Genomic DNA, 20,000 nt, shown 5'->3' with positions numbered 1-20,000 from the left:
CTGCAATGTGGGATTGGAATTGTTGACGTGTCCACATTAAATGGTCTTTATTCAGTCTAGGCGTCACCAGGACAATAGCAGCCTACAGTAAAGCTCAGCTATTGTTGTGATGTCGACTAGTTTGTCTTTAAATGACGTTCCAAACGTGGTAGTCCATACGAGAGTGCACGAAGCCGGGAACTTTTCAGTACCCCTCGCGAAAAGCTGGTGAGTTTGGAGGCTACGAGTTTAGTGTTACATGATCATAAAGGTTGTCTGACATCTATTCTTGGTTAAGTGGACTTTGTGAGAAGGAACTGAGGATTTTCAAAACACGTATAGCCTTCCATTGCATTCTTCATCCATCTAGGGTTTAACAACTGACTCCTGCGCCTAAACGTTTTCAGCTGCGTTAATTATTAGACACAGTGGAAATAGATGAAGTGGCATGACATGACTGACGTTACTCACCAATCCTAAAAGCATCAAGTATGCTGGAGACTTGGCGTGCATCATGCTGGTGACATGATAAGGATCTGCACATAACCATCTGTCATTTCTCAAGTTAACTACATCTCAAGATGGAGCCTTGTATCTTTGTTGGAAACCGTCTCCCTCCTCAGTGGAAGATTTATAGTAATTAAAAAATAGAAGAGACATACATGCATAAATAGATAGATACATCGAGAAAAGAGTGAGTAAGAAAATAAAACCCTTTAAGGCGGTATTCAAGCATGGCTGCAGTCAAATGACTGAAACAAGTAAAAGAATAAAAGAATATTGCGATAGATGGCTCAAAAAAATAACAGCGGAATGTGGTGCAGCAGGAGGATACAGTTTGATGAAAAGGGTCGCTGAAGAGGTCACAGGTGTGTGACGAAAGATTTCCAGACAATGGACATAATACAAAGTAAGAATAAGAACCAACAATCTTATTAAAGCAGAAGTGGATATTGTTGCGCAGGACCACAAAGCTTAAAAATGCACTCTTATGGAAGTTAGCAGCCCATTTAACATCAACGTGATAAGGAAACTACAGGAGAAAGAAGACATCTATGAATCACTAACGAGGAGATTTTTTTTTATATCCAGTACCTCAGATACGTTTTTCAGCTTTATAGCCGCTATTATTGTACCAAAAGCATATATAGCATTCTGCCTAGATCTAAGTAAGGCTGAAATTGAAGACTTGGCGGAAGACTGTAGACTCTATAATTTTTCTATTACAGACGATTACCACAAATTTAAAGGGTGAAATTTCACGCAAAGGAAGACGGAGAAAACGAAACCCGCTTTAAAAATATCTCCTCTTTTCAGCCTCACTCGCGAACAGGTGGCTTGCGACGACAATAAATTGGAACTGCATTTAGGAAAAGAAAACACACATCCACGCATCTCCCCACTCTCTCTCTCTCTCTCTCTCTCTCTCTCTCTCTCTCTCTCTCTCTCTCTCTCTCTCTCTCTCTCTCTCTCTCTCTCTCTCTCTCTCTTATATATATACATACATTCATACATAAATACATACCAGCAATACAGAAGTGTGTGAATAAATATATTGACATTAACGTCTTAATACCTGATTAATTAAATACGTGTCATATAAGTGGTTTTTCAAACAGATGTAACAGCACTTCTGTGTGTCGATAGCGTCATGACAACACACACACACACACACACACACACACACACACACACACACACACACACACGCGCGCGTATATACAGAAACGCACACACATATGTATGTTTATCCTTGTACATATATGTAAATGTATGCTTATACATATATACATTGGGCGTGCCATTCATCTGCCATTCGAACAATATGGCCACACCAGCTCATTTGGTTTCTCAGAATCATAGCTTTAATTGGGGTGATGACTGCAGATGTAAGGTTATCTGTGTTTGGAGTAAAATAACTCCATTTAATGTTTAAAATGCGATGAAGGTATTTTTGATGGAATTGTTCTAACAATTCAAAATGTCTTTCATAACATGCCCATGCTTCACAAGGAATACAACAGGGATGGTAAGACAAATGATTTGTAAAGAGCCAACTTTGTATTGTTATTTATATGTCACTGGCGCCAAACTCTTGACTCCATGCCACGAAATGCTTGTGCTGCCCTTTGAATTCGCAGATGTATTTCTGTATCCAGATTTCCATCATTTTGTACAGAACTTCCAAGGTAGATGAACGAATCAACAAGTTACCCTTCACAAAAACAGATATATATATATATATATATATATATATAGATAGATAGATAGATACATACATACATACATACATACATGTATATATGTATAAGCATACATTTACTTATATGTACAAGGATAAACATACATATGTGTGTGTGTTTCTGTATATTGGGTTGAGGCATAATTCATGAGTTATTTTTTTCAAATTTATTTTAAACAAAAAACTACAACAAATTAATTAATAGTATACTCTCCGTTGTTGTTTACGACTTCCTCCCATAGCTCAATAAGTTTTTTGATGCCTCGACGATAGAAATCTCCGTCCTGACACAAAGAATTCGTCCAACCAAGCCCTCAATTCCACGTCATTATTGAACGATACACCGCGCAAAGCGGACAGGCGTTGTCGTATTGCAGAGGAACACCATTTCGCCTATTCGGTCTTTTTTGCTGAATTGCTTCGTTGCGTCGGTGAAGTTGTTGAACGTAAAGCTCAGTATTGAGTGTTTTGTTGCGCTCAAGCAGTTCGTAATGAATTATGCCTTCCCAGTCCCAACATACACACAACATGGTTTTTTAGAGGATGAAGGTCTTGTTTTGCTCGCTTGTTTGTTGGGGCTGAGCCATTCTTTTCGCTGCTTCATATTAACGCAAAGGCACCATTTTTCATCGCCATTGATAATGTGGTAAAGAAAACGCTCTTTGTGACCATGTGTTGAGCGATGTTGAGCGAGCAAACTGGCGGTAATTGTGGAGCATTGATTTTTACTGTTTTCACTCAAAGTGTGTGGCATCTAAGCGCCGAGTTTCTGAACCTTACCCATTGAGTGGAGGTGGTTCACCACAGTTTTTTGATTACAGTTCATCTGCTCCCCCAATTCTCTGATCGTTTGACGTAGAGTTTCGTGAAGAAGTTGATTCAATCGATCTTCATTGAGTTAGCCGCCCTGTGTGTGATCCGTCCTTGAGGTCAAAATTCTCATTTTTAAAGCGCGAAAACCTACAGCGGACGGTACTTTGAGGCATTGCTCCTTTTCCATGCGCAGCATAAATCTCACGAGTAGCTTCGGCAGCCTTAACACCTCGATTAAATGCAAAAAGCGAATGGTGTCGAAAATGCTCAGTTTTGTCCATTTCACATTCCATTTTAATGATCTGAAAATACAGAAAAATCAGTAAAATTCAAAAATCAAAACACACTATCTTGTAGAGCAAAAAAAATGGGTGCTTGAGGTATGCGAAGGAAGATTCTAATAATTTAAGAAGCATTATAAATTCTATCATTAAAAATATATCTATTCGTATTTCGAGACTTTCGACTAACGAGGTTGTATTTAAACAAAATCAAACTACTATGACCACGCATTATCTGAAGCCGGATATAAAGACAAATTTTACTATAAGCTGAACCAAAGTAATAATAAAATTCCCGGAAATGATAGAATATTAGATAAGTTGGAAATTGATAGTGAGTGTAATAAAAATAAAAAAACAAAGATAAAAATAAATGCATCAAGCAATCTTCAACTAAGCTAAATTAAAGGAAGAATAATAATGATAAAAATGTGATAGGTAAAAAGTAAGTATTGAAGATGAACATATTAAAAAGTATAGATCTAACCCTGTAGATACTAGATATATGGTTGGTATAGACATTAATGATGGTAGTAATAATAATAATAATAATACCAAAACATGCTGATACAATACAATACCCCCCTTCTAAAAAACAATGTTCTCCCTCAAAAAAAAAAAAAATGCAGCCCATACCACCTCACCAGCACAAAGGTGCAATAAATGATGCAATAGAAAGTTTCTTGAAGCTTGCAGATGTCGAAAGATAATAGTGGTGATGACGATGGTAACGTCATGAGAGACAGGAGTTTCCGAAAAAACTCCAGTTATAACAGTGAAAATGAAGCTGGACCATTAAGAGAAGGTGTGTCGCTCGGCAGTGGTTCAGTAAGGACGCAGACTGACCACAGCTGTTATCCTAATGCAGCATCAGCAGATAATAGAGCAAGGAGGAGGAAGTGGACCAGCGAAGAAAATAGGATAGTGATGCAGTGCTACTTAGAAAGTGAACCTAAAAGAATGGACTATAGAAAACGGATGTTAACATTTTGGGTAGAGAAAGGTATGTTTAAAGTGACTGAGCAGAGATTAGTTGATTAAACTATTAGAAGAAAATGGATGACAAAATTGGAGGTAGAAGATCACAAGAGAACTAGAAAAGAAAGACCAGGCAGTAGGAAAGACAAACAACAACATAAGAGATACAGCCCAAATCAAAGAAGATTGTAAAGGAAAGAAAAATAAATAATAATAGCGCTACCAATAAGGAAGGGACAGTTGGCACCAGCGACTTAAACGACTTAAGTGAGGAAGATCAGAAGATTTTTAGATGAGCTGCAGGAGGCAATGAGTAAAGAAGTAAGAAAAAAGATTGCCAGCATTAAAAGGCACCAACAGAAGGAAACTGCTAGAGATGACTAGGAAAGTAGATTCAGTTATCAATAGGATAGATGCTAAAAATATAGGAGACACTAATTTGCTAATCAATGCAGGAGGGGTAGTAGCCATCAGAAGATTAGATATCTCACAAGGAAAGATTAAAAAAGAGCAAATGTGGAAAAGGAGAATACAAAATAAAATGATGATTTAAGACAAGATCCGAGTAGAATAGAAGCCTGGAAACTGAACAATTTAGGAAACACAAGATGTAAATCTTCACTCCGAGAAAAGATACTTAGTTAAAGAGAAAAGATTTGTGGTCCGCGATGTTTTTAATGTTTTCGGGTCTGATCTGGAGCAGTATCTCTAGGTCAATCCCGGACCAGTACTCTCTGGCAGTTCTTGTCGCCTCTATCAGTATCCGTCCCCTCCACGATTACGCATTCCAGAAGCCACCACGTATCTAGTCCTGGTGGGGTCCTATGAATGCGGACACGTACTGTACGTTTCTCCATGTGGGAGGGGTACAGAATGACTTTGTTGGTTTTGCAGGGGCGGTGGAGGTCATTGAATGTTTCATAGCGAGGGCTTCTGACACAAACAGCACCGAAATGGTGCCGTATTGTTTGCCCCTCGCTATGTACTCGATGTCATTTCTGATGCACCTCAGCACCGCCTCAATATCTACTTGGGCTATTAAAGCCACTCTTTTCGTATCTGCTGAGATGCATCTGAAAAGCGCCGTTCTTCTCTCCACTACTTCAATTGCCTCTGACAAAACAGTGAGACCGGCCCACGTTTTTTCTTGTTTTATCAATTTCCAAGAAATTGGTCGGAAATTTCCAACTGCATTCCCTTAACTTGGGTCCTTCTGGCATAGTACCGTTCTTCCGTTTGTCATCCAGACAGGTACTTGGATGTCACTACTCAGTATTTCGTCCATCTGTCTCGCAATTCTTCTGTGCAGAGCTCTCAAGTTTTGAAACCAAAAGCCCTGAACCCCCTCTGGCCAGGCGCTTTCCAGTTAGGAATTTTCCTGCACTATTCTCTAATAATCTCCTCGATTATACTTAAATCCTCCTTCTGATACTCTCCACTCTCCTCTTTGAGTGTCTTTAACCACTCTGCTTCAGTTTCGTGTTGTTTCTCCTGAGATCATATGTTTGACCAGAATTTTTTTGATTTCTTCAGCATCCAGTACGGCTTTTTTACTTTTTTCTTTCCCATCCAGTTCCTGATAGACTCGTTTCTGATTTTGTTCGAAAGTCTGTTTAATCTGTACTGCTCAATTCTCTGTTCATATCTCTTTAGTTTGTGCTTTAGCTTCCAACCTCTGCTTTAATTCCTCAATCACAACATTGATTCCCTTTCTCTTCCCCCTAAACTTCCTTTCTAGCTCAACATATTTCTTTCGCTGGACTTCATTTTTTTTTCCCGTTTCAGAATATCAATGTGTTTTCTGGTTTCGTTAATAGACTGCGTTATTCTCCTTTTCCACCATGGTTCCTTCAGGTTATGTTGACATTTACCTTTCGCTTTCAAACTAACTTCCGGGCTATAAAGATCGATATTGCATAGTATAAAGTTTTCATATTCAACCACTAGAAATTTAGCTGAGATTATAGTAGCACACAATAAACAGAGAATTAGAGAATATCTCAACTCAAAATCTATAAACAAGAGTAAAATCGGTAATGTGCATTGTGAAATTAACTCATCTGCTGCATTAAAGCAATTCTGGTGTAACTGCATTAAATGATTTTCAATTTCGTTGTTAGTTTAACTCTATGCGGTTACAATAGTTAAGGGCAACAGCCACGACGGCTTTGAACATCTCTTCCATAGGAACTACATGCTTTCTTATTTTCTGTTTCCGAATAATCTCAGAATCCGTTCTGCCAGTCCCCGGCGCTTTACATCCGTATTTTCATTATGTGCATAAAATGCGTCGTTACTTATATCAACCCATTTGGTAATGCCACTATATATGAATTCGGGGATTGCAATCTCTTCCGGTCTTTCATATCTTGACTACGATGTTTGCTGGACTATTTCGAAGCCATTGACATTTTCCATCATTAATTTTCACGTTGTAATCTTCATCCTGCTGTCGGCTTGTGATAAGAACGGAGTTGCTCCTTGATTGACTTGTATACTTTCGTATCGTCCCCATTGCGAGTGTGGCTGTTTGTATAATTGAAAGTATGTCTGGATAGAGCCACTACAAACAGCAACGGCTCCAGTGCAGTACTTCAAACGACTTCCCTCAGAATTGTCTTTTTCTTTTCAAGAACACCGTTGGCTGCTACAACCTGACTCCCACCTCTTAAAAATATCATGTAGCCTCTTTCCTAATTTTTCATCTCGAGTGAGATCGTTCAGTTTCTGACATTTCATGGTCAACTTTATTGAAGGCCTTTGCGAAGTCGAGTTATACCTCATCCACGTTTGATTGGTTGAGTAGCTGTGTGAGGTAATTTCATAACGGGCAGAAGTCGTGCTGAATATCAACAAGTCATTTTCTTCTGAGAGTGTGATTAGTCTCCAGCAGTATAACCTTTATTTAACAGCTGATGTAATTTTATGTCTGTATCATGTCCTGTGTGTTTTAGTTGTTATCTGTGCTTAATTTTTACTTCTAAGTTGATGGGAACACCACGCAATTTTTTTAATCCCCTTTAGTATGTCTATATCTTAGCTATAACCTCTACCCCTTCTCTCAACTAATAATCCTTTTGTCTTATCTATCTCCCTCTTTTTCTTTTCGGACCTCCATTTCCTCGGTTTCTCGTTCTCTTTTGCATTTCCATTCTCATTTTTGTCTGTTCAGTCACTTTTCTCTTTCCACGGTTAGATTCTAACCTTCCTGCAATGCCTTTATGTCTTCACTTTATCCTAATTCTACTATCCTTTTGATCCTGCATTTGCAACTGACCAATTCACTCTCTATCCTATCTCTTTGTTCAGGGCTTAACGTCCACCTTCATAATCTCATTTTCTCATAACATTGCACCTTGCACAGTTGTCTCCAGTTTGTTATTTTTTTTCATTCTTCTTGAAAGACTTCACTGTTAATTTTTTCGCCACCTCCTTTGTTATTTTCGTATTCGTCTAAAATATAAACAGTTAATTTTTCGTTTATTTTTGTATTCTTGTTGTCTTTAGTTTGCATTATTTCAGTCTGCCCAATTGAAAATGAGTATCAGCCAAGTGTTAGTACAGTTCAATCTTCTCCCTGATCATGACTTTCCTGCAGATGTTTGATCTGCCATAGTTTGAACGGAATTCCAAGATCATCAAACTCACTGGTTTTGGAGAGTTTGCAAAGGTTGTGAGGTCTGTTCCTTCCTCCAGCACGCAAGAAATGTCTATGTCGCAGAGAGATATTATCTGGCGATAGTAAACGAATAGATTAGAATCCTGTCAAATAATTTATTACATGTCTTAAGTTCCGAGGTGCAAATATGTGCAAACTCTCAAGAATTTTCTGAGAGCAGAGACCATATGCTGGAATAACTCAGGTCATTTCATGTCAAGACGTAAGCTAATTCTCAAAGTTCCTAAATAATGTACACTTGGTTTAACGACTAAGTATGACTCAAGTACCTCTTCAAATCCATATCTTCACTTACAAGAGGGCCATATAGGATATTCTGATCTGCAGTGGTTAACTCTGTAAGATACAGCGTTAAAGTATTCTCCTGAGTTAGTTCCTACGTACCAGTAAATTCTGGTGATGGTCATAAATAACATAGGCAGGGACAGGAACTCGACTGGAGTGCGAAAGTTGAAATTTACTTAGACGTAATAATCTAGTAGCTCTGCGTCAGAAAGACATGAAAAAGTATAGAAAAAAGTGAAAAGGGAACAATGAACTTGCCGTGAGGAGTGGAATATATATATAATAATATATGTGCACGAAACCACATGGGTGTATACATATGCGCGTGTTTGCAACTTCTCAATTATATAGTTTCCTTTTTATTTTAAAGTAGGTTGTACCACATATATAATTCCCGCATTATCTCCTTATTTAGAAATTATGATTATATTTTAAGGTACTTGCAGCCCAGATGGACTGCGACAAGTTGAAGGAGATTGTACCAAAGTAGATATATGCTACAATGGTATAATGTTTCATAATCGAAACTGTGGCGATGGGAAAGCGTTTGACGAAGAATTTCAGAATTGTACGGTGGCAGCGTATGAAGTATGTGTCAATAATAGTACAACTATAGCAACAGGACCGACAACAACAACAACAACAGCAACATCAGAATCAACAGCAGCAACAGCAGCAGCAACATCAGAATCAACAGCAGCAACACCAGCAGCAACACCAGAATCAACAGCAGCAACACCAGCAGCAACACCAGAATCAACAGCAGCAACACCAACAGCAACATCAGAATCAACAGCAGCAACACCAGCAGCAACAACAGAATCAACAGCAGCAACACCAGCAGCAACACCAGAATCAACAGCAGCAACACCAGCAGCAACATCAGATTCAACAGCAGCAACACCCGCAGCAACACCAAAATCAACAGCAGCAACACCAGAATCAACATCAGAATCAACAGCAGCAACATCAGAATCAACAGCAGCAGCACCAGGAGCAACATCAGAATCAACAGCAGCAACATCAGAATCAACAGCAGCAACACCAGCAGCAACATCAGAATCAACAGCAGCAACACCAGCAGCAACATCAGAATCAACAGCAGCAACACTAGCAGCAACATCAGAATCAACAGCAGCAACACCAGCAGCAACATCAGAATCAACAACAGCAACACCAGCAGCAACATCAGAATCAACAGCAGCAACACCAGCAGCAACATCAGAATCAACAGCAGCAACACCAGCAGCAACACCAGAATCAACAGCAGCAACACCAGCAGCAACACCAGAATCAACAGCGGCAACACCAGCAGCAACATCAGAATCAAAAGCAGCAACACCAGCAGCAACACCAGAATCACCAGCAGCAGCACCAGGAGCAATATCAGAATCAACAGCAGCAACACCAGCAGCAACAACAGAATCAACAGCAGCAACACCAGCAGCAACATCAGAATCGACAGCAGCAGCACCAGGAGCAACATCAGAATCAACAGCAGCAACATCAGAATCAACAGCAGCAACACCAGCAGCAACATCAGAATCAACAGCAGCAACACCAGCAGCAACATCAGAATCAACAGCAGCAACACCAGCAGCAACATCAGAATCAACAACAGCAACACCAGCAGCAACATCAGAATCAACAGCAGCAACACCAGCAGCAACATCAGAATCAACAGCAGCAACACCAGCAGCAACATCAGAATCAACAGCAGCAACACCAGCAGCAACATCAGAATCAACAGCAGCAACACCAGCAGCAACATCAGAATCAACAACAGCAACACCAGCAGCAACATCAGAATCAACAGCAGCAACACCAGTAGCAACATCAGAATCAACAGCAGCAACACCAGCAGCAACACCAGAATCAACAGCGGCAACACCAGCAGCAACATCAGAATCAACAGCAGCAACACCAGCAGCAACACCAGAATCAACAGCAGCAGCACCAGGAGCAACATCAGAATCAACAGCAGCAACACCAGCAGCAACAACAGAATCAACAGCAGCAACACTAGCAGCAACATCAGAATCAACAGCAGCAACACCAGCAGCAACATCAGAATCAACAGCAGCAACACCAGCAGCAACATCAGAATCAACAGCAGCAACACCAGCAGCAACATCAGAATCAACAGCAGCAACACCAGCAGCAACATCAGAATCAACAATAGCAACACCAGCAGCAACATCAGAATCAACAGCTGCAACACCAGCAGCAACATCAGAATCAACAGCAGCAACACCAGCAGCAACATCAGAATCAACAGCAGCAACAACAGCAGCAACACCAGAATCAACAGCGGCAACACCAGCAGCAACATCAGAATCAACAGCAGCAACACCAGCAGCAACACCAGAATCAACAGCAGCAGCACCAGGAGCAACATCAGAATCAACAGCAGCAACACCAGCAGCAACAACAGAATCAACATCAGAATCAACAGCAGCAACATCAGAATCAACAGCAGCAACACCAGCAGCAACATCAGATTCAACAGCAGCAACACCAGCAGCAACAACAGAATCAACAGCAGCAACACCAGCAGCAACATCAGAATCAGCAGCAGCAGCACCAGGAGCAACAACAGAATCAACAGCAGCAACACCAGCAGCAACATCAGAATCAACAGCAGCAACACCAGCAGCAACATCAGAATCAACAGCAGCAACACCAGCAGCAACAACAGAATCAACAGCAGCAACACCAGAAGCAACAACAGAATCAACAGCAGCAACACCAGCAGCAACATCAGAATCAACAGCAGCAACACCTGCAGCAACATCAACAGCAGCAACACCTGCAGCAACATCAGAATCAACAGCAGCAACACCAGCAGCAACAACAGAATCAACAGCAGCAACACCAGAATCAACAGCAGTACCAACAGCAGCAACATCAGAATCAACAGCAGCAACATCAGCAGCAACATCAGAATCAACAGCAGTACCAGCAACAGCAACATCAGAATCAACAGCAGCAACACCAGCAGCAACAACAGAATCAACAGCAGCAACACCAGCAGCAACAACAGAATCAACAGCAGCACCAGCAGCAGCAACATCAGAATCAACAGCAGCAACAGCAGCAGCAACACCAGCAGCAACATCAGAATCAACAGCAGCAACACCAGCAGCAACATCAGAATCAACAGCAGCAACACCAGCAGCAACATCAGAATCAACAGCAGCAACACCAGCAGCAACATCAGAATCAACAGCAGCAACACCAGCAGCAACACCAGAATCAACAGCGGCAACACCAGCAGCAACATCAGAATCAACAGCAGCAACACCAGCAGCAACACCAGAATCAACAGCAGCAGCACCAGGAGCAACATCAGAATCAACAGCAGCAACACCAGCAGCAACAACAGAATCAACAGCAGCAACACCAGCAGCAACATCAGAATCACCAGCAGCAGCACCAGGAGCAATATCAGAATCAACAGCAGCAACACCAGCAGCAACAACAGAATCAACAGCAGCAACACCAGCAGCAACATCAGAATCGACAGCAGCAGCACCAGGAGCAACATCAGAATCAACAGCAGCAACATCAGAATCAACAGCAGCAACACCAGCAGCAACATCAGAATCAACAGCAGCAACACCAGCAGCAACATCAGAATCAACAACAGCAACACCAGCAGCAACATCAGAATCAACAGCAGCAACACCAGCAGCAACATCAGAATCAACAGCAGCAACATCAGCAGCAACATCAGAATCAACAGCAGCAACACCAGCAGCAACATCAGAATCAACAGCAGCAACACCAGCAGCAACATCAAAATCAACAGCAGCAACACCAGCAGCAACATCAGAATCAACAGCAGCAACACCAGCAGCAACATCAGAATCAACAATAGCAACACCAGCAGCAACATCAGAATCAACAGCTGCAACACCAGCAGCAACATCAGAATCAACAGCAGCAACACCAGCAGCAACATCAGAATCAACAGCAGCAACACCAGCAGCAACACCAGAATCAACAGCGGCAACACCAGCAGCAACATCAGAATCAACAGCAGCAACACCAGCAGCAACATCAGAATCAACAGCAGCAACACCAGCAGCAACAACAGAATCAACAGCAGCAACACCAGAAGCAACAACAGAATCAACAGCAGCAACACCAGCAGCAACATCAGAATCAACAGCAGCAACACCTGCAGCAACATCAACAGCAGCAACACCTGCAGCAACATCAGAATCAACAGCAGCAACACCAGCAGCAACAACAGAATCAACAGCAGCAACACCAGAATCAACAGCAGTACCAACAGCAGCAACATCAGAATCAACAGCAGCAACACCAGCAGCAACATCAGAATCAACAGCAGTACCAGCAACAGCAACATCAGAATCAACAGCAGCAACACCAGCAGCAACAACAGAATCAACAGCAGCAACACCAGCAGCAACAACAGAATCAACAGCAGCACCAGCAGCAGCAACATCAGAATCAACAGCAGCAACAGCAGCAGCAACACCAGCAGCAACATCAGAATCAACAGCAGCAACACCAGCAGCAACATTAGAATCAACAGCAGCAACACCAGCAGCAACATCAGAATCAACAGCAGCAACATCAGAATCAACAGTAGCAACACCAACGTTAGAATTAACAACACCAACGTTAGAATCAACAACTCCAACGTTAGAATCAACAACTCCAACGTTAGAATCAACAACACCAACGTTAGAATCAACAACTCCAACGTTTGAATCAACAACACCAACGTTAGAATCAACAACTCCAACGTTAGAATCAACAACACCAAGGTTAGAATCAGCAACTCCAACGTTAGAATCAACAACACCAACGTTAGAATCAACAACACAATCGTTAGAATCAACAACTCCAACGTTAGAATCAACAACACCAACGTTAGAATCAACAACTCCAACGTTAGAATCAACAACACCAACGTTAGAATCAACAACTCCAACGTTAGAATCAACAACTCCAACGTTAGAATCAACAACTCCAACGTTAGAATCAACAACTCCAACGTTAGAATCAACAACTCCAACGTTAGAATCAACAACACCAACGTTAGAATCAACAACTCCAACGTTAGAATCAACAACTCCAACGTTAGAATCAACAACTCCAACGTTAGAATCAACAACACCAACGTTAGAATCAACAACTCCAACGTTAGAATCAACAACTCTAACGTTAGAATCAACAACACCAAAGTTAGAATCAACAACCCCAACGTTTGAATCAACAACACCAAAGTTAGAATCAACAACTCCAACGTTTGAATCAACAACACCAACGTTAGAATCAACAACTCCAACGTTAGAATCAACAACACCAACGTTAGAATCAACAACTCCAACGTTAGAATCAACAACTCTAACGTTAGAATCAACAACACCAAAGTTAGAATCAACAACTTCAACGTTTGAATCAACAACACCAACGTTAGAATCAACAACTCCAACGTTAGAATCAACAACACCAACGTTAGAATCAACAACTCCAACGTTAGAATCAACAACACCAACGTTAGAATCAACAACTCAAACGTTAGAATCAACAACACCAACGTTAGAATCAACAACACCAACGTTAGAATCAACAACTCCAACGTTAGAATCAACAACTCCAACGTTAGAATCAAGAACACCAACGTTAGAATCAACAACTCCAACGATAGAATCAACAACTCCAACGTTAGAATCAACAACTCCAACGTTAGAATCAACAACACCAACGTTAGAATCAACAACTCCAACGTTAGAATCAACAACACCAACGTTAGAATCAACAACTCCAACGTTAGAATCAACAACACCAACGTTAGAATCAACAACTCCAACGTTAGAATCAACAACACCAACGTTAGAATCAACAACTCCAACGTTAGAATCAACAACTCCAACGTTAGAATCAACAACACCAACGTTAGAATCAACAACTCCAACGTTAGAATCAACAACACCAACGTTAGAATCAACAACTCCAACGTTAGAATCAACAACTCCAACGTTAGAATCAACAACTCCAACGTTAGAATCAACAACACCAACGTTAGAATCAACAACAACAACAACAACAACACCACCACCAACAACAACAGCAACAGCAACAACAACAGCGGATCCGACGACAAGTACTACCACTCCCCTGGTGACTACAACTGCACCAAGCATCTCAACTCCAGGTGAATCCGTGACGTCATTTCCATTGACTCCTCAATTCTCTGACTCTCTCTCCCTCATATCTTTTCGCGTCGACTCTATATATAATGAAGTCATCAATGAGTTTTACTCACTTGTAATCTTTGGTGTCTTCTTCTTCTTCTTCTTCTTCTTCTTCTTCTTCTTCTTCTTCTTCTTCTTCTTCTTCTTCTTCTTCTTCTCATCCCCTCCTCCCGCTCCTCCCGCTCCTCCCATCCTCCCATTCTCCTCCTCCTTCTCCTCCTTCTCCCATCCTCCTCCTCCCATCCTCCTCCTCCTCCTCCTCCTCCTCCTCCTCCTCCTCCTCCTCCTCCTCCTCCTCCTTCTCCACCTCCTCCTCCTCCTCCCATCCACCTCATTTTGCTTCTATGTAACTTTACTTAATTTTTTCCCAATTTCTCCAACGAAAATTAAGAATATTTTTGTTGATATTATTTAAGATATTCTCAAGGCGGTGAGCTGGCAGAATCATTAGCACGCTGTGTGAAATGCTTAGCGGTATTTTGTCAGCCGCTACATTCTGAGTTCAGATTCCGCCGATCTCGACTTTGCCTTTCATCCTTCCGGGGTCGATAAATTAGATACCAGTGAAAGATAGGGTTCGGATGTAATCGAGTATTCCCTCAAATTTCAGGCCTTGCGACTAGAGTAGAAAAGATTATTTAAGATATTCTCTGGAAAGAGAGAAAGTTTAAGAAGTCGCTGTATCTTCTTTGATTATGGAAAAATGACAACCTTTCTCGTCATCGAATGAAACCGGCTGATACATACCGGCTTCCAAGAATGTGTTTAATTGTTAAAAATACCAAAAAATATATCCACTATATACGCACACACAAACATTAGGATTTTTCTTTTATTGTTAAATAAAAATTCATCAAAATATTTATTTCTCAGTCATTCACGACTTTAATATATATATATATATAATTATTCTTTTCTACTCTAGGTCTGAAATTTTTTGGGAGGGGGCCAGTCGATTAAATCGACCCCAGTACACAACTGGTACATAATTTATCGACCCCGTTAGGGAAAGTCGACCTCGGTGGAATTTGAACTCAGAATGTAAATATAGACGAAGCACCGCTAAGCATTTCGCCCGGCATGCTAACGTTTCTGCCAGCTCGCCGCCTTGATATCTACATAAAATTATTGTTTAATCAATTAACTATTTATTTATTTATAGGCTGTAATTTCCCTGGCAGAGAACCCAACCTGTACAATTGTAGCAAATATTTTGAATGTATCTCTGGAGCTAAAGTTGAAAAGTCATGTGGCCAAGATCAACTATTCGACGGCGACCAGAAACAGTGTTATCCAACAGTTTTTGCTACTTGCAAACGTAAAGGTAACGTATTCGTATCAGCATATAGTAGTGACTCAATGCAATACGGCTTGCAGTCTATTTATAGCTAGAGGGACCCGTGAATAGTTCACGGAATTAATGGTAAAACTCTTGGGTTATTTCTGAAAGCTTTCTCCAAAAGAAAAAAACCTGATACAACCTTTAGTTAAATTGCATATATTTGCCACGCAAATAATCATGAATGTTTCACGGAATTGCACTTATGCGCATGCGTTAAGTGATAGGTGATATAAAAAAAATTAGTTCAATTAAAAAAAAATGCACATTTCACAATCCGATCACCACCACCACTACCACTGCGACCACCATCTCTCTCTCTCTCTGTCTCTCTCTCTGTGTCTGTCTGTCTGTCTGTCTGTCTGTCTGTCTGTCTGTCTCTCTCTCTCTCTCTCTCTCTCTCTCTCTCTCCACTCTCTTTGCCTTCTCTTTAACCTCACCATCAGAACATTATCCCTCTGCTAAAATTATATTTCTAACTCTCTTCCTCTATCTTCAACTAATTTTTTTAACCACGTAATAAACATTATATTCCTTCTACCATATGTCACGGACGCTTCTCTCTCTCTCTCTCTCTCTCTTTTTTCTTTTTCCCTCTTGTAACACAACTACAAGCAGAATTTTTATAAGATAGCAACAGATTTTTTCAAGCGCAATCCAGTTACAAATTGCTTTCCGAGAAGAGATTAGTTTTAAAAAATTCCTTTATTTTGGGTGCATCAAACGTAGCCAATATGGTGATGTTCATCCTTCTCTTAGTAATTATAAGTAAAGAACTCTGTTAATTTGAACTCTCAATTAGTTAATCATATTTTCATCAGTTACTCAATATTTCCCATATTGAATGATTAATCCTTGATTCGTCCATTTGAGAAGCTTTACCAGAGTATGGTACTTATTAACAAATACCTTCTTGTTGTTATCGTTGGGTAGTTCCAGTTCAGCTCCTATCAAGGACTCAGTCGATTGTACAACGAGAAACGATACACAATCCACCTTGCAAGTTGTGCTGAGGACGCACTGTGACATGTAATTATGAATCGTAAGGGGATGTAGTGTAATAGGATATCTTGTACTTCTCCAACTGTCCAGTCTACTCGGAAATGCTGTAATAATTCGTAAAGGTAATACTGTGGCATTCTTGCAGTGTTGCACTATACCCAGTGACCGATTTATTGTTACTACCGCAAATTCTGTTGGTAGCCACAGCGGAGGCAGGCACGGTGATATCGTTCACAGTGCAACAGTTGCTATTCTCCTGTATTAAATGACTTTATATAAAAATATTTATTTCACCAATAAATAAAAGAAAAACATTTAACAATATTATTGAAAATAAATGCAAACCTTATCTTAACGAATCTTTGAAGGATATCGCCATTCCATCTAGAAATGAATATTTTTTGAAGCTTATTAATAATATTAAGGATTTTATTACTAGAATTAAATGGAAAGTCCACTATAATAATAATTATAATATTTCTAATAATAACGATGTAGATAATTCAAATTATATTAATTCAAAATTTAAATCTAGAAAAGAATAATAGGGATTTACAGCTTTTAGAGGGTAATATTTGGAAGGTGGTGAAAAATATTAAATTTCATAAATACCAAAATAGATATAATTATTATTTAAGAAATCTAGCTATTAAAATAAAACAAATGAGAAATATAGATGGAATTATAGTACAATCAGAAAAAAAACTAGGAATCAGTATAAACTAGATGTAAAATTATATGATTACCTATTAGAGAAAGAAATTAATAAAAAAATATAAAATTGTTCCGGAAAATACTCTATATTCTATAAATAAGGGCTCTAAATTAATAATGTTGAAATATGAATTAGATAATAAGACCGAACCTTATGTAACTATGCACCCTAGAATTACTTTGAAAGACCATAAGGATAATTTTTATTCTGACCCTAAAGTTAGGTTTATTTGTCCTTGTAAGTCAGATCTAGGTAAATTAAGTAAGATCATTTTAGATAAATATACCAATAGATTAAATGATATTAATTACCTTAAATTATGGAATAGTACTATAAATACTTTAAAATGGTTTAATAATATTAAAGATAGAAATAGATATAAATTTATTCAAATAGATATTGATAATCATTATTCTTCTATTAATGAGATTGTACTTAATAAGGCCCTAATTTATGCAATGAAGAAGGTAGGTATGACTTATGATGAAGTTAATGTAGTTAAAATGGCTAGGAAAGCGTTGATTAAATATAAGTTGTAGGCTAGGAAAGATACTAGGGACTATTTTGATATACCAATGGGGGCACCCGATTCAGCACAGGTAACTGATTTAGTAGGTATATATTTATTATCAGAACTTCAACTTGGAAACTTAAAATTGGAGGGTGGTTTATATAGGGATGACCTCTTATTACTAACTAAGAATTGCACCAATAGAACACTAGAATTATATATAAGAAGAGACTAGTTTTTTTTTAAAGAAATGGATTAAAGATTACTATATATAATGAGAACTATAATATAAATGATTTAGATGCTAATTTTAACTTATCAACAAGTAAAACCCAACCTTACCATAAGATTAATGAAAAAATTAAATATATTCATGCGAAAAGTAATCACCCACCCTCAATTAAAACATCGTTAACATACACTATAGGTAAGAGAATATCATTACTTTAATCCAATTTAGAGATCTTCAAAAAACATGCTACTTATTACAATAAAGCACTTCGTGAGGCGGGATATACTAATGATATTCAATTTTTTAATAATCCGAAGTATAATTATAATTTTAATAATAATGATTATAATATTAATGATCCATTTAATAAACATAACTTTTATAATTATGATAAGGTCTACTTAGGTGATTAAGGTAAGAATAATAGGTATTATGATAATAAATTACATAAACATAAGCATAATTGTAATGGACACAATAATAGATTTAAATTTAATTCTTTTAATAATAATAAGAAATTTAATAATATAAATAATAAATATAATGATATCTATAATAAGAACAAACTTTGGCTAATCATTCCATACGGCGTTCAAGTTAAAACTAACACTATTAAAGAAATTTTAAACGTAATTGATATATTCCTTAGAGATAATAAAGAATATTATAATATCTTTTCTAGTAATAACTTGGGCGTAGATTATTCTACTACTAATAATGTTGGTAACATTATTTCTTCTTTTAATAGATATAAGTTAAATAAGTATTACAAATATAAATTAAATACTTATTCTAATAATAATAATGAGGACCAGGATATAATTAATTGTACATGTAGAGATAAGACTAAATGTAAATTTAATAAGAAATGTAATTTGAAGGATGTCGTGTATAAATATATAGTGACTTTAATGGACGGGAATAAATTTAATGGTTATAATTTAAATAAGTTTTGCATAGGATCGACTTCGAATAAAATTAAATTACGGGTGGCTCAACACATGCATTCCTTTAAGAATAGAAATTCGATTAATTCGACTGGCCTTAGTAAATATATTTTGGAACGAAAATCTAAAAATATTAAGTACATTTTACATTGGGAGATAGTTTGTAAGGCAAAATCTTATCGTATAGGTAATAATTTTTGTAAGTTGTGTACTAATGAATTTAAGGAGATATTATTAAATAATAATAATACTTTGATTAAAACTCTTGATGAACGTAAACTTAACTGTAGACATAAATTGCATTATTTATATAATAAGTTTAGCTAACTGTATATATATATATATATATATATATATATATATATATATATGTGTGTGTGTGTGTGTGTGTGTGTGTGTGTGTATACATATGTATATATATATATGTGTGCGTGTGTATACATATATGTGTGTGTGTGTATGTGTGTGTGTATGTATGTGTGTATGTGTGTGTGTATGTCTGTATGTGTATGTATGCATGTATGTATGTATATGTGTGTGTGTGTATAATTCCTACTTTACTAATTGTAGTAGTTATAATTTGTAATTATTAATTGTGTATTTATTAGTTCGTAAATATTTTTAGTAATTTTTATGAATTAATATTTTAATGGCACTATGATTTTTATAAAATTAATAATATAAATATTTTAATTAATTAATTTAATTATAGTAGTTTAGCTTATTTGATATATATTATATAATTTATGTATCTTAGTCTTATT

At 38.2% G+C, this 20,000-nt stretch overlaps 1 protein-coding gene across 1 annotated transcript in view; it reads left to right on the top strand.

Annotated features, from left to right (window-relative positions):
* Window positions 1-20,000, top strand: part of LOC106878487 (uncharacterized) — a 68,710-nt gene that overhangs the window by 17,106 nt on the left and 31,604 nt on the right. Inside the window, exons 4-5 of the mRNA XM_089364170.1 lie at window positions 8,694-14,450; window positions 15,653-15,814. Of these exons, the coding sequence (XP_089220296.1) occupies window positions 8,694-14,450; window positions 15,653-15,814 (5,919 nt within the window). The remainder of the gene's footprint in view (window positions 1-8,693; window positions 14,451-15,652; window positions 15,815-20,000) is intronic.

The sequence above is a fragment of the Octopus bimaculoides genome, chromosome 16 (genome assembly GCF_046866305.1).
Source record: "Octopus bimaculoides isolate indiv1 chromosome 16, ASM4686630v1, whole genome shotgun sequence".
NCBI lineage: Eukaryota > Metazoa > Mollusca > Cephalopoda > Octopoda > Octopodidae > Octopus > Octopus bimaculoides.
Note: the sequence above shows the minus strand (reverse complement) of the source record. Positions and strands in the feature narration are given on the sequence as shown.